The following is a 16,350-nucleotide window of genomic DNA, read 5'->3' as shown; positions in this document are numbered from 1 at the left end:
ATGCCACAAAACTGTCAGACTGACCCTGTTCAGATGGATTCGCATCGTCTAAATCTGCTGGTAACAACTAGAGAAACTCCATCTGAGAACAAAACCTAATGAGGGTTCTGATGGATGATGAAACTTGGTGGAGGCTCCTCCCGTGGTTTTAATAAATACTAAATTGAAATGATCAGCATTTGTTTATCTAATAAGCACGACTCTGCAGGCCATTCGCACACATTTAATTCACTCAATTTATTTTTCATTTTCTCCTTGAACTCACAAATGCGTATTACTTGCCTTTATAGTTGATCTTAAATCCTATAGATCCAACACTCTCGTCCGACTGCAGGTGCAGCCACATCTGGTGGGTCATGCTGACGATCAGATCGGGCACGAAGCTGCCAGACAGACTGGAACACACAACAGACAGCCATTAAAACGTTGCCATCAGAAATAACACTTTTTTTAATCCTGGAAAAGCCAACGCTGCAATCTGTCAATCTCATGTTCTCAAGTATTGCCCAAAGAGTGCACAAAGTGCTTTAGTTTAAGTGAAACAGTAGCAGGAAGGCACATACAAGATCCGGAGTTTCTTAAAAACCATCAATGCCACCAATAAAAGTGACCATTTACAAAATGCAGCCACAATTCAGCAGCTTTGTCACCGCTCAGCCCCATTTGTGAGCTTTTTCCAAATGTGCTAATACTTTGCATTTAAATGTGAAACGTGCTCGTTTACAATGTGATTAGTTGCGTAACTCACATCTGTTCATGACTGAATTCAGGAGTATCAATCAAATCTATTGCACAAAACAAGGACCATAAAGTCATGGTTTGATGATTTTGGTGTTGAGGAAGATGAGGCCTGACCCCATCAGGCACCTTTGAGATTGGAGTGGACTGGAATGGAGACTGTGAGCCAGGCCTCGTCCAAAATAAGTTCCTGACCTCATAAATACACAAAACCCCACAGAAGCACTCTGAAATATCGTCCAAATCCTTTCAAGAAGTTCAGAAGCTGGTATAAGTGCATATGGGGGACCGACTTGAATCAAATGTTATTACAGCCCCTGCTGGTATAATGGTCAGGGGCATGACTACTTCCCTCCTCATAGTGCAAATAATGGATTATAAAGTTCCTGATGCTTATTTTAGGAATCAGAATGGTCAGTGAGGAAGATAAAAACCATAACAGTAGGTTATGCGGTGTTCACTTTGACATTGGACTTACTAAGTATAGTATGAAAGGTTTAACACGCTGAAAGTAACCTGCTGCGCTAAAGGGACAGCTGATCAATCGGGGAGTAGATTGTGTGTTTACAGTCTAAAACCTGGAACTCTGAAAAATCTTCTCACACTAGAGCGACTCAACTAGACATGGCACACCCTAACTGTCCTCTTCCCACTGTTCAAGTATTGATGTAGTGTAGGATTTCCGCTGCTGGCGTTCACTTTTGAGTCCACGTTTATAGAGTTATCAATCCTAAAACTATGAGTCCATTTCAACTGACACTAAATGCTTGATATGGATAACAAAAGAATTTACTCAGATTAGAAATGGAAATATATCACAAGATAATATAATACTTACACTTGTAGTATGGTTGTAGGATCTCCCACTTCTCCTCCATCTCCGATAGTCAGGGTATCGTATGCTATTTCCAGGTCGAACTCCTCAAAGTTGATCTGGATCACCTGAGATTGGAACACACACCAGCCTCTTCATGAGTGGGCCTCCTGCTTGCACTGTGACATTAATGCATGAAGAGGATGTGAAACAGTTCAGTGGTGTCCAAAAATATCCACCCAAACTGCCTCGCAAACTTTACTCCCAGAAAAGTCTTTTAAGCTGCTGTGAATGTTCATGCAAAGATTTGATATGTTAGTCTACTGATGACTGAAAAGAAAGATTTTTCTGCACCAGCTCAAGATGAAGAAGAAAAGGATAAGCAACACCTATGTTTGGCACTTGAAACGTTGAGCAACAGCATACAGCTCAAAAGTCTGTTGAAGAATTAATAAACCACACTTTCCGTTTCATCTAAGACCAGAGAGAAGCACATTTGGCAGTGGAGAAGAGAAAAAGGGGGGAAGGGTTTATGGAGAGAAGGAAGAAGATGGAGGCAGATGGAAGAGCGGAGGACAGAGGGAAAGTGGAAGGGAGAGTAATAATGAGAACATCTTTGATGCTAGGAAAGCACAGCATAAGAATATTTCAAACCTAATTTTTGACTTGACCCTTAGGGGAAGATTAAAAACCTTACTCTGCCTCCTCCTTCCTGTTGGCCCCATCATGAGCCCTTTTTTTTTTCTTCCCCATATTCAGTATTCTGCTGCTGGACATCAATTATTTCCAAAAACATCATGGGCGCCCCTAGCGTGTAATTAATACTGGACCATAGGCCCATATATATATATATATATATATATATATATATATATATATATATATATATATATATATATATATATATATATATACGTATTGTTTCAGAGTCCCAATTCTCACTTGTTTCCCCAACAACTGACGCAACCCATGTTAATGAGGGTGACGTCCAGGCCAGCATCTGTGATGCGAGGCTTTCCCTGACCTAGATACTAAAATCAAGGTTTGAACCAGCGTCTCCCGTAGCAAAGAGGTGTGGAAGGAGGGGTGGGGTGGTTGCCACTGAGACTCTGGTGAAGAATCTGAGCATAATTTATCCTTGACATGATAAAAACCTCACCATGTAGAAGAATGCAGGAACAAGTTTAAAACTGAGCACACAAAGGGGTTTGCAATGACTCCCCACTTAGCTTAGTACACTGCAAAAACTCAAAATCTTACCAGGAATATTTGTCTTCATTTTAGATAAAAAGGCTCATTTTTAGTCAAAAAATCTCATTACACTTAAAACAACAGTCATCGCCAGAAAAATAACTTGTTATTTGACAATTTTCACCTGTTTCAAGTAATTTTTTTAACTTGAAATAAGTAGAAAAATCTGCCAGTGGGACAAGATTTATCTTCTCATTACAAGCAAAAAATCTTGTTCCACTGGCAGATTTTTCTACTTATTTTAAGTGAAAATTTACTTGAAACAGGTGAAAATTGTTGTTTTTTTTCCAGTGATGAGTCTTGTTTTAAGTGTAATGAGATTTTTTTGACTAAAAATGAAACATTTTAACTAGAAATAAGACAAATATTCTTTCAAGATTTTGAGTTGTTGTAGTGTAGCTACCAAACCTTGGAGTTGTTCTTGGGTTTTTCATTCTCTCATTCGGGGACAACATCAGATTTTGTGACTGTAACATCACCTAAATAGATCTCTTTTGTCCCGCGGCTAATGTAGCCACACCGCCGCACAACCACCACGTCACCTGACATCACTGGGAAGAAGTTAAAGTCGGGCGGGCTGCAGAGATTGATCCAAACGTGCAACGATCTTCCCACCACCAACAGTGCTGACTCAGCCCGATCAGCCTGGAAGACTACACATCAGATTGACGCATTACCTAAGAACCTGTTAAACTCTTGCTGTAAGTTACACACGCACAGAAATGCACTCGCTCATACAGACAAGCACTGATTTGTGGAGATGGATGTGTGTATTACTCTGATTACCCAGCCACCATATTTACCAGCGTATTCCAGAGAGCTTAACGAAAGCTTTCAAGTCAACAGTAAGCCAACAGGACATATGTTCCAACAATTTCTTATTGAAAGGTAAGCCCAACACTTATATTTATAAGGGCAATGATCATGATGATTATGGTGAACATGCTGACATGAGGAAATAATGCATGTTGGCCTGAAGTTGATAAAGATAAACCGATATGTTTGCCGTCTGATTAGAACCAGATGTTGACCCGACACCACATGAGGGTGTGTGATGGAATATTTAGCCTTGGCCACTTGCTGAGAGCAGCAAAATACAGCCTTGGGCTGACTTAGTGTACAGATTGGTACCAAAAAGATTAATATTGTCTAACCCAGCATCTTTATTCTTGACAACCGGTTTTGACCACTGGAAAAGCTGACATGGTCACGAGGAGGTGTGTGGAAGTCCTGTTGAAACTGATCAATTTCTTTGTTTGCGTCTCATCAGCACTATTCACACAGTATAGTGGGCGACCGATAATCGGCCGTGGCCGATTATCGAATTCGATATTCATAATTTTATTAATAATCGATATCGGCCCCCCCCAAAAAAAATCGAAAAAAAAATTTCGATTTTTTTTTTTTTTTTTTTAAGAAAATCGGCTGCATAAAGTGCATATCTTATATTTACATTTTTGATGATTTAGCAGTGGCGGCCCGCCACTGCTAAATCATAGCCGCCACGCTTACAGGCTTTTCTCGCTCTCTCGTCTTGTCTCTCCCTCTTTGAGACTTAAAACAAGCGCACCCTGTCACACATGTCAGTCACGTGCTGTCGTGTGTGCATTATCATTGGCCCCCGACCAGCTGCTGGTGTCTGCGCTGCTGACGGGACCGCCGCTCGCTTTAACTTTTCCAAACTCGGCCTGTTTGCGCCATGAGCTCATCCGCGCGGTTGTTACGCGACTCTTTTCAAAGCAAACCGGTTTAGTAAAGACGGGAGGCATGTTTTCTCCTCGCACGGCTCCGGAGAGCGGAGTCGCCGCTCAGCGCGACACGCGCAGCCCAGCATTTAGGCTGATTTATGGTTCCGCGTTACACCAACGCAGAGCTACGGCGTAAGCGCGCGTCGCCGCGTACCCTACGCCGTAGGCTACGGCGTAGTTCTGCGTCGATTTAACGAGGAACCATAATTCAGGCTTTTTTCTTTCAGAGCTGAGAAACGTCACCTAGTGTTGCTTAAATGTGGCTGTTATGTCTGGTGGTTCACAGACACACACTAAACAGGTTCTGTCACTTTAAGAACTGTTTCGGTTTTACGACACTGCCCGTTCCGGTTTACGGCAGTCAGTGGGTTTTTCATTCATTCATGTTTTTGGGTTTGAAATAAATGGAGTCACGTCAACTCCGACTTGAGTTACGTGTCACGTTATCTTTTGCAACATAACATTGGCGACGAGAGATGGCTGAAGCTTGTTCCCTACCACCACCCGCTCCGTTCCTGGCCCTCCCGGGCGAACCACCGGTCCCGTGGCACCGCTGGATCTCCGCGTTCGAGACGTACATCCTGGCTGCCGGCTTGACGGACGTGTCCGTCGGGAGGAAACGTGCACTGCTGCTGCACTGTTTGGGAACTGAGGGACAGCGGGTGTTCGGAACACTCGGCGACGCACCGTCATACTCCCTGGCCGTGGAGTTACTGAAAGGACATTTCGCGGCTCCACAGAGCGCTCTGCTGCGCCGCGTCCTGTTCCGGCGGCGACATCAAAGGCCGGGAGAAACAGTGGCTCAGTACGTGGCGGACCTGCGGGGTTTGGCTGATTCCTGCAAGTTTGGAAGACTGCGGGACGAAATGGTCAGAGACCAACTGATTTTGCACACAAGCTGCAACAAAATCAGAGAAAGACTGCTGCTGGAAAATGATGATCTGACTTTATCAGCAGCAATAAACCTCGCGGTTCAGGTTGAATCTGCGCTGGAGTGCGCGGCCAGCTTCTCTACTGCCCCGCCCTCACAGACACAGGCAGCGGGCGCGCTCACCTCACACACGCCCCTCCTTCATGTGAGCACTGACAGCGGGGAGGAGAACATCCTGCTGGCCGCTCGGCCCCGCGATCAGTACCATCAGCAGTGTGGTAACTGTGGCTCTTCTGCACACAACTCAAGAGCCCAGAACTGCCCTGCCCGTGGTAAAACCTGCTCCAACTGCGGGAAATTAAACCACTTCCACAAAGTCTGCAGGTCTGCCCCAGCTCGAGCCTCTCAGCCACCCACTAACACCACAGTCATCCACAACGTGAGCTCAGCACGAGCACCGTTCAAAACGTGCTCGTTAATGGTTGGAGATGTCACTCTGCCCCTCCTCCTGGACACAGGGGCCACAGTGTCTCTCCTGAACCTGGCGACTGTCACACAGTTTTTCCCCTACGAGCCACTTGGACCGGCCACCACCACCCTGCGTGGTTACGCCAACTCCAAAATTGACATCGTGGGTTCCCTCCAGCTGCCCGTAAAATACGGGGATAAGACACTGCCAGTCTTTAGGTTTAATGTTGCACGCCACGGGGCCAACCTCCTGGGCCTCGACCTCTTCACCAGCCTCGGTTTCACCCTGCTGGACACCACCGGCTCGGAGATTAACGCCGTTGTCATCCCCTGGCAGCAACAGTGGCCTGCGCTGTTCAGCGGGGTGGGTTGCCTCGTGGGTTTCGCCCACCAGCCCCTGTTGGACCCGACTGTGACGCCTGTCATACAGCCCCTCCGTCGTTCTCCCCTGGCCCTCCGTGATGACATCTCTGCTCAGCTTCAAGGTATGCTGGATGACGACATCATCGAGCAGGTGAACGCGTCACCCTGGATCTCCAACTTGGTGGTGGCCAGGAAGAAGTCTGGGGGGCTGCGACTCTGCGTGGACCTTCGAGCGGTGAACAAGGCCATCATCCCCGACAAATACCCCCTGCCAACCACAGAGGAGCTCACCGCCCAGTTCCACGGGTCCATCGTTTTTTCTAAACTGGACCTCCGCCAGGGTTACCTCCAGGTGCCATTACACCCTGAGAGCCGCAACCTCACCGCTTTCATCACCCACAGAGGGGTGTTCCGCTACAAACGCATGGCGTTTGGGCTAAGCTCCGCCCCCAGCTGCTTCCAGAAGATTATGGCCTCCGTTTTCGCAGGTATACTGGGGGTGGCCGTCTACTTGGATGACATTGTGGTTCACGGGGCCACGGTCGAGGAACACGATGAGCGCCTGCACAGGGTGTTCAGTGCAATGGCCAAACATCACCTCACACTCAATGGCGAGAAGTGTGTCTTCACCGCCCCAGCCATTGACTTTGTCGGGTTCCGCCTCTCAGCGGGTGGCACGTACCCGCTCCACTCCAACACAGAGGCCATCCACCGTGTCCCGGAGCCGACCTCAGCCGCTCAGGTAGCCTCTTTCCTGGGCATGACGGCGTATTACCTCCGTTTCCTGCCACAGTACTCTGCCACGACTGCGCCACTGCGTAAACTGCTGAAGCAGGACGAGCCCTGGGTCTGGACACCGGCATGTTCCGACGCCTTGCGCCTACTGAAGTCCCAGCTCACCTCTGCACCGGTCCTGGCCCACTTCGACCTGGTCAGCCCCACCTTCGTCACGTGCGACGCCTCCGCCCTCGCCATCGGCGCTGTGATGTCCCAGCTGCAGGGGGGCGTCGAGAGACCGATTGCCTTCGCCTCGCGGGCTCTCAGTCCCACAGAACAGAGGTACTCGGTGGGGGAGCGGGAGGTCTTAGCGTGCCTCTGGGCTTGTGAGCGCTGGCATATGTACCTTTACGGGCGTACATTCACGCTGAAGACTGACCACCAGGCCCTCACTACCCTCCTGGCAACGTCAGACACTGGCCACAAACCGCTCCGCCTCCATCGTTGGGCTGACCGACTGCAGCAGTACAACTTTCGCCTGCAGTTCACACCAGGCCGCGACAACGTGGTGGCTGACCTGCTGTCACGTGCAATCCCTAGCCCGCCCACAGCCCAACCTTTGGCCCCCGAACGGGACCAGGCCGAACAGGACCTCATCCAGCTCCTCCACTCACCCCTCCACGAGACAGTGTCGCTGCAGGAGCTTCGGGACGCCTCCGCGGACGACCCCATCCTGTCCACACTCTCGACCTACGTCAGGGAAGGCTGGCCTGGGAGGGTACCCGACGGGCTGCTTCCCTATCACAGGGTCAGGGAGGAGTTGTCATGCTGGAACGACACCTGTGTCGCCCGTGGGCTCTGCACTGTGGTCCCTGGTGACCTCCGGGCGCGTGTCCTTGCAATGGCGCACGAGGGTCACCTGGGCATAGTTAGGCTCAAACAGAGGTGCCGTGATGTCGTGTGGTGGCCAGGCATCGACAGGGAAATAGAGGCCCTGGTCAGGGACTGCACTGCTTGCCTTCTTAGCGGCAAGACCAGGGCCCCGGCCCCGCCCCCGCCCATGCAGCCGTTGGACTGGCCATCACAGCCCTGGGAGCACCTGCAGCTTGACATCTGTGGTGAGCTGCATGGGGTGCCACATCACCAGAGGTTCCTCGTCGTGGTTTACGACCTCCACTCCAAGTGGCCGGAGGTGGCACCCGCGGGCTCCGTCACGGCCAAGGTGCTCATCGACATTCTGGAGTCTCTGTTCGCGCGTTGGGGTTTGCCCAGGAGGATCACGACTGACAATGGACCTCAAATGGTCTCCCATGAACTGTCCTCATACCTGGCGGGGAAAGGGATTCGCCACATCCGCACGGCGTTCTACAACCCGGCGGCGAACGGGGGGGTGGAACGTTTAAATCAAACGTTGAAAAACGGGATCAGGGCTCATTTGGCACAAGGGTGCACACTCACCACCAGTCTCCTACAGACGCTGCTGCACTATAGGGCCACTCGACACGCCACCACAGGAGTTTCCCCAGCCTCCTTCATGCTGGGACGGGAGCTCCAGCTGCCACTGGATAGGCTCCGCCCCACACTGGCTGAGGTTCCAGTTCACCCGGTTCAAGCCGCAGTCACTACCCGTCAACGCCAGATGAAGGACCGCTTCGACAGGACCCGACGGGTTAGACCACCTGCCATCGCTGTCTCGGATTGGGTCAGGATCCGACGACCTCATCGTGGCGACAAGCTCCAGTCGTTCTGGTCAGACCCCGTCCAGGTTACCAAACGGCTTGGCCCAGCTTCATTCAGGTTAGCCGATGGCACTCGCTGGCATGCTAACCGCCTGCGTAAGGTGCAGGTCCCACTTGGGTCCGGACTGGGTGTACCGGCCGTTACAGCCCCACCGGCTACACGGCTTGATGTGGCAGCCGCCCCAGCTGTCCAAGCACAGGCCGCAGTCGAAGAGCGGCCACCGGACATTGCTGCTGCACCCGAGGGGCGCCCAGCTCGGGCTCGCACCAGGCCTAGACACCTGGGGGACTTTGAGACTGAGTATCACACCTAGGTTGTGTGAAGGGGGGGGAAATGTTATGTCTGGTGGTTCACAGACACACACTAAACAGGTTCTGTCACTTTAAGAACTGTTTCGGTTTTACGACACTGCCCGTTCCGGTTTACGGCAGTCAGTGGGTTTTTCATTCATTCATGTTTTTGGGTTTGAAATAAATGGAGTCACGTCAACTCCGACTTGAGTTACGTGTCACGTTATCTTTTGCAACATAACAGTGGCCACATGAAATCATTCACTATCATCAAAACAAAGTCAAACAAGACTATATGACGTCATATTTCTAACAATAAAGGAAAGTGATGCAAAGTAAAGGAGGAGAGGATGAAACATTGCAGTCCCTGCACCTACAATTTAATATAAAGGTGCTCTAAGGGGCCCCTGCTGCTCAGAGCAGCTCATCCTGGTAAAACCAGGTAAAACCAGGTAAAACCAGGTAAAACCAGGTAAAACCAGGTAAAACCAGGTAAAACCAGGACCAGAACATGCATTTTTGGACATTTACTCCACAATAAATAAATAAACAATAATATTATGAACCTGAGGGTTTGACTTGTGGTGTTCTTTGACTTATTGTTTACACTTTACACAGTTTGAGTTACAGTATGAAGATTCCTCTTATTTAAGTTCTCCCATGCAGCTTTGTTTTTATGTATCATTATTGAGGAATGCTGGTGTAAAGAAGAGGGATGGGGGGGGGGGGGGGGGGGATTGCATCTAATGTGATCATTTAATGAAATACTGCATTTTCTTTTTGTATTAAGAATGTTCTAGTTAAAGCAATAAATTGCTCGCCATTCATTTAAATTAATTATTGTATTGAAATTTGTTTTCTCCCAAAAAGGTAAAAAAGGGTAATAATCGTATCGGCTGATATCGGCTATCGGTCTTTTTGATTTCCCCTAATCGGTGATCGAAATAATCGAAAAAAAGGCTGATCGGTCGGACACTAACACAGTACAACGCAAACAAGACCAGACTACACTCATTCAGTCATTTTTATGACACTTGTTCAAGTGCTGGTTGTTGCAGATGCTGAATGAGACCCCGTCCACATGTAGCCGGATATCTGCGGATATCTGCTAAACCGGAGATATTTTCCTACGTTTGGACCTGTCATCCACATGAAAACGCAAATAAACGAAGCTTTAAAAAAACTCCGGGCAAAGTGAAGATTTTTGAAAACTCCGTTTATGTAGATGCGTGTAGACGGAGACAACCGGAGTTTTGCGTTTTCGAACGTCACATTATGCGCCAAAACAACAACAAATCTGCTCTGACGTGCGCCTTTTGTTTACTACAGATGATCCAGCATCTGTTCTCCAAGCTATTAAATAAATGGTCTCTGGTCTTGACCACCGCTTACTGCGTTACACCGACACAGAGCCTACAACCGTAGGGTACGCGGCGACACGCACCCTACGGTGCCCGCGGAGCCGCGGAGGTGCAGCTTCCCGGGAGCCGCAGATGATCTACAGGTTAGAATGCTTATGAATGTGGTCGAAAACGCAGATCTTCGGTTATGTGTGGATGCAAATTTTTTTATAAACGGAGGGGGGAAATATTCGTTTTTAAAAATACCCGGCTACGTGTGGACGGGGTCTGAGTCAATCCCGGGACAGCAGCTCCGAGCATCTACGCATCCTGCTGAAGTTTAAACAAAGCTACCAGGAGGGAAGTATTCCAGAAACTGCTGATCTCTTGGGATTGTCATTAAGAAGTTCTTACAGAAGATTACAGCAAGTCCAGTTAGCAGCAATACTCAAAATGAGGAAAATATCCAACTTGTTCAAGCAGCAGAGGACCATCATAGTTGGACCTCCAGGAGACAGAGGCATCAATTTACACGTGTTCACTAAAGTCCTCATTTCTTCTGTGACGTAACAATGGGCGGGTTAGAATTAGTTGTAAACGAGGTGAACGTATGAACCCATCCTGGCTTGTGTCGACAGTTCAGGCTGGCAGTATTTTAATGCTTCCTGCCACATTCGAGCCTCCATAGTAACGAAAGCGCTTTGTTTGAACGCCACAGCCTGGAGCAATGCTCCTGACCATATTCATCCCTTTATGAACACTGCGTGCCATCCTCCTGTTGGCTACCACAGCAAGAGGAAGTGCAATGAACATAAAAATGAAATCTTGGCTTAATTCACCTGACAGCCAACAGATCTTACTGCAAGAGAGCCCCTTTGGGATGTGGTGTAATGGGAGATGTGCATAATGTAGGTATATCCAACATATCTCCATCAGCTGTGGCTTTCCCTTATTACTATAGCGCTGTGCATCTGAGGAATGTTTCCAGCAGCTTGTTGAATCTATGCTGCCTAGAATTAAGCCAGAAAAAGGGGGTGCAACGCAGTACTAGCGAGGTGTACTTAAAGTGGCTGATATATGAGTGACTGTGCCTATAAGAAAGTTAACTTAGTTTTGAGGTTTTTAACTCAATGTTTGTGTCAGTGTTTGCATGTGCACCCCATTTCTCTTTTCATGCTCTTGTGTGTGTGCATTGTAGATGAAAGTGAATACTACATATTTCTCCTATCCGCTAATTGGTTCATGTTCATGCAAACATCCATCTCTCTCACTTGTCTTCTTTCTTGCCTCTGTCTGTCTTTTCCTCCCTTACATTCTTCCTTTCGCTCTCTCTCTCTCTCTCTCTCTCTCTCTCTCACTCTAATTGGCTGCTGCATTTCCCTCCTTACATCCATCCATGGCTTCTAGCCAGCGAGGCAACAGGATTGGGTTTCTGCCTGATATAGCCCTTGCTTAGGCTGTCGTGGAAAGAAAGAGTCGAGGGCGGGTCTTCCCTGTACTCGTATCATCCTGAGATCTGAGGATACCTTGAAGACGCAGTCACTAAAGAAGTATATGTAACACCATGTGACGCAGTCAGCGATTTAAAGCAGGCACAGATAAGAATGTATAATAATAGCTCGCCTGTGACAGCGGTATGGCAAACTCTCTGCCTCCCACTCTGACCGAATGTGCTTCAGCCCACAAAGGATAAATGGTATCTCCGTGTGCAGAGCTGGGCCTTAGCTTATGAAAACTGATGGCTGAATTGTGTCGCTATTAAGGTTTTTACTTCTTACTTCAATTTCCTTGAAGTGAATCTAGCATCTGCCTCTTACCTAGATACCAGCTCTGAGAAGGAGCCGGGAGGAAAGGCTGTATATGGGAAATTACAGCTGTGCGGCGATGCCGCTGTAGAGAGTAAAGTGTTGCTCATCCTGTTAAGAATATGCAGAGGGATGTCATTTTAATCACACTAGGCACTGGGGGTTGAGTCTCATTTCTACAAGCTTACGAGGGGTTGGAACCAAGCCTATGCGGAGAATATTCTAACGTCTATAAAACATAAATAAATAATGGAATAGTTATTAAAGCAATTAAATCCAAACACGGTCGTCATCACTCCTTATAGCTCGAAACTCTTCCACAAGGTTTTTTTTTTCATGCACATGAGTCGGGAGGCCGGTGTGATGCAAGAGAAACAATAGAAGAAAAAATAAAGTCTTGTTGCTTTGTTCTAAGCAAGTCGTGTATGTGGACGAGACCGCTGACTTATGTAATGAGCATCATTTGCACATTGTACTGCACAGTTAGAGCTCATTCTAACTTTTTATTAACTTTTCATTATTGTATTATGTTCTTAGTTATTATGTCATTACATAACCTACTTCTTATTCAAGCTTAGCTGTTGGGAAATCCAGCACAAAGCCTAATGAGTCTGCTGTGGACAACCTTTGAACAACGTTAATGAAATCCAGGACTGCAGCACATGAGCACAGCTTTGCTTTGAGATCATTTCATAGATGTCTGAAGCTGTGACTCGGCTCCGTCGTAGTGCACGGCAGCACTGCAGCATTGTTGCGGAGATCAAAATGTGCATGCAAATGATACCTGGGGCAAGCCGATGCATACCTCCGTACACAAGCATGATTTAAAATGTACATGTAAATGTTGGAAAGGAATGACAGCGGGAAGGGAGGGAGGGGACGGAGGAGAGAAGAGAAGAGAAGAGGAGAAGATAAGAGAAGAGAACAGGAAAGAGAAGAGAAGAGAACAGGAAAGAGAAGAGAAGAGAAGAGAAGAGAAGAGAAGAGAAGAGAAGAGAAGAGATGAGAAGAGAAGAGGAGAGATGAGAAGAGGAGAGGAGAGGAGAGATGAGATGAGATGAGATTGGGTAATGGCCATCCCGTCCTACCACCTCCAAGGTTAAATGAGAACAGGAGAGAATGAATTGGCTCTAAAGGCTCATTCTGCCAAAACTAAATGAAGCAATAACATCGGAGAGCTATAGAACTCCATTAACACTTAACCTGAGAAAGGCGGCGCAGAGGCATAGATCAACAGAAGAAGAGAGGAATGGAGAGAACAGGGCTTACTGAGAGAGAGAGAAGAAGACAGGATGGAGGGCTGTGTGCGATTTTACCTTCGGAGTATGGAAAGGCAATAATGAGATGCGACTGAACTGGGTGCAATGGATATACACCAGTAAACGGGTGAAAAACAGATTTCAGCATCTCAAGTCCTTCCTTCCTTCTTGCATTCTCTCTCTCTTTAGTAAATTGATTTCAACTGGAGTTCTTTCAGAAAGAATCTGGATAGTTGTGAGTTTAGGACATGTGGGAGTGAATGACAGTGAAGAATGAGGGTGAAGAGCAGAGAAAAAGTAACATCAGACAATGATAATGGGAGAAAGAGAGAGAAATAATATGACTTAAGGTCCTTAATGACAAGATATAAATAATGGCAATGTCACTGTCAACTGAGGCTATTCCTCAGACTTCTTTTTCTTTCTCAAAATAATGTTGTTGCCTTTCCAGCCTCCAGCTGCGTTCATTCAGTAGACTGAAGTTCAACTTCTGTTTACCTGCTAGCCTCGACCGTAAAATGTCCTGTTGTGACTGAACATCGAATGATGCTGGATTGTGAATATTTGAAATGAGAAACATGATTTTATAAACATCAAACTGACTCAACCCTAACATAAGAAGAAGTCACAGAATAAACCGGGGGGCTGCTGAATGGTGAAAGCATTCCTTCCGGCCTGAGACCAACTTCAGCCCCGTTCATCCCAGAGAAGCTGGAGCCGAACGGCCCCGGATTGACTTTTCTGAGCACCGTTAGTGAGAGTGGGACAGCGCCGGGCCTGGCTCAGCTTCAGCTTCAGCCTCAGTGTGCCCAGCTTTGGCGGCTAATGTGAGCCCTTTTCCCTGAAACCTGAATGTCTGAGTCCGTCTCAGAGTTCAATGCCTAAACCCGCCTACGGACGCCACAGAATCCTCCATCCATTAAAAGAGTCAGAAGGTGTTGCGGATCAATGTCGAGCGCTGTGCTTTCTTAAGCTTCAAACTAAATCAATAAAAGATGGCTCTATTTATTTCCCTGTAGTGTGAAACTCATTTCTGCACCTTTATCTTTATAAATATGAAATGAATCATTTATTTTCTAATTCATCACAGTAAAGCCCTCCTGAAAGGACAAAAGTAATCATTAAACTGGTAAATCATTTGCTAGTTCACATTGTTAAAATGTATTTCCAAATGTTTAAGCTGTCAAACAAGTTGAATCAACTTTAAAATACATTAGAGAGTAATAAAACATCCTAAAGTGCAATAACTATAACTTATACGACAAATGGAGACTTGGTGCCTGAGCTCCACTTGAAGACGGTGATCTGGTACTCATGTTGAACATTTTCACCTGTTTTACTTTTCTTTTTCAGAGCGTCTTAGTTTCCTATGCTGGCAAATATTCAGTCTTGAACACGACTATTATTCTTGGTTTACACTCCAGATAATCAGTTCATTCCATTAAGATAAACTTGGCAAGAGGTTTCTGAAGTCCTGACACCTGAATGCAGCGCGAGAGCTCTTATCATCCGTGTGTGTTTTTTTTCCCAAATGCATGTCCATCCTCTTCATTTCAGGAGCTATAAAAATTTATAGACCTTTATTTTAATGGAGCTGTACAAGACACATGCACCATGTGGTGCCATGTGTTAAATGAGATGATTCATTGCAGCGCACGGCGTAGTGTCAGCATAATGTGCTGCAATGAAACGTTGCGGTTCATGAGCTGGACACGGGGCAAAAAAAAAAAAAGACAACATATACAATCATTTAACATGTATACAAATTAATTTCTCAACCTTTCACATAATATTATACTACGTTCAGGAAACGCACGCACCAAACACCCCAAAGAGTGCAGAGGGGCATTTGTAACTCAGCTTTCTGTAATCACTTAGTCCATAGCCTCCGAAAGCAAGTACTGTCATCGGCCATAAAGCAAAGGCTCGGATGACGACAGAGAGACCGGCATGTCAAGATCTGGGATGGAAAGAGAAGTTAAGCTTTATACCGGGATAAAGCCATCATATAATTATGATTGCGTATTCTGAGGGCAGGCAATACGGTGTTCTTCCTACACACATATATGTAAAAGCGTGTCGGTGTGTGCAGAGGCTGATGTGCAACTCTCATGCTGACGCAGGTGTTGCCCTTGACGACAGTGTGTTCACCGAAGAGACCCGGAGCCAAACAAGGATATGTCTCTGAATACCAATCAGATTTCTACCGGGACATAAAGCGACCAAAGGCAGATATCCATCTACCCTCCACGCCATTGTCTGCCCCTGTTGTGTGATTAACCGATCTCAGATTAGAATTAGATGCAGATACTGTACGTCTGTGCCAGCATATCATTTAGACGGGGTCCTGCATGAGGTAAGTCCACATCAGTCACATTAAAATGTTGCAGCACTCACTTCTTCAATGCCAGTTAGAACTGCTGACTTATGTCAATTAAAATGTCACTGAATGCAAATTCAAATGGAGCAAATGCTTGAAAAGGCCGAGTTGAGCTGTGCCGCTACATTTACACATGGCACACTCGAATCAATATAACACCCTTCCTGTACAACCCAACCCTTTGAGAAAGGCAGAATTAAAGCTGACGTGCCTGCTCCACTCTTGCTGCTGTTGCTGATTTAATATTTCATAAGCCTCTCTTCCACCCCACTTATAACCTGTAGACACCAAGTTCTGCTTGTGGTGAGTTATCATCTTCAACCCGCCGGTCTTCTCTACATTTATCTCTCCAGTCATGTAATGAAATCCCACCTTGCATGAAAAGTCTTAGATCTACAAAATACAGACTTTTCTCATGTTTTCCAATTGTGCTGGCTGACTTCATTTATGATTAAGTACTTTACAACTTAATGAAAAGTACAATTTCAACAATGCGTGAGCAACAAAGCTCTCTTTTGCCACTGAAGTTGGTGTTTTATTTCATGACTGGTTTTAATGCTGCAAAC

The 16,350-nt window shown here is 46.8% G+C and overlaps 1 protein-coding gene across 1 annotated transcript in view; it reads right to left on the bottom strand.

Moving 5' to 3' along the window:
- The window catches only part of csmd3b (CUB and Sushi multiple domains 3b), a 470,660-nt gene that overhangs the window by 154,210 nt on the left and 300,100 nt on the right, over positions 1–16,350 (bottom strand). The window contains exons 11-12 of the mRNA XM_061742392.1: positions 1,577–1,680; positions 283–395 (exon numbers count right to left, since the gene is read on the bottom strand). Coding sequence (XP_061598376.1) covers positions 283–395; positions 1,577–1,680 — 217 coding nt within the window. The remainder of the gene's footprint in view (positions 1–282; positions 396–1,576; positions 1,681–16,350) is intronic.

This window comes from Cololabis saira, chromosome 15 (genome assembly GCF_033807715.1).
Source record: "Cololabis saira isolate AMF1-May2022 chromosome 15, fColSai1.1, whole genome shotgun sequence".
NCBI lineage: Eukaryota > Metazoa > Chordata > Actinopteri > Beloniformes > Belonidae > Cololabis > Cololabis saira.
Note: the sequence above shows the minus strand (reverse complement) of the source record. Positions and strands in the feature narration are given on the sequence as shown.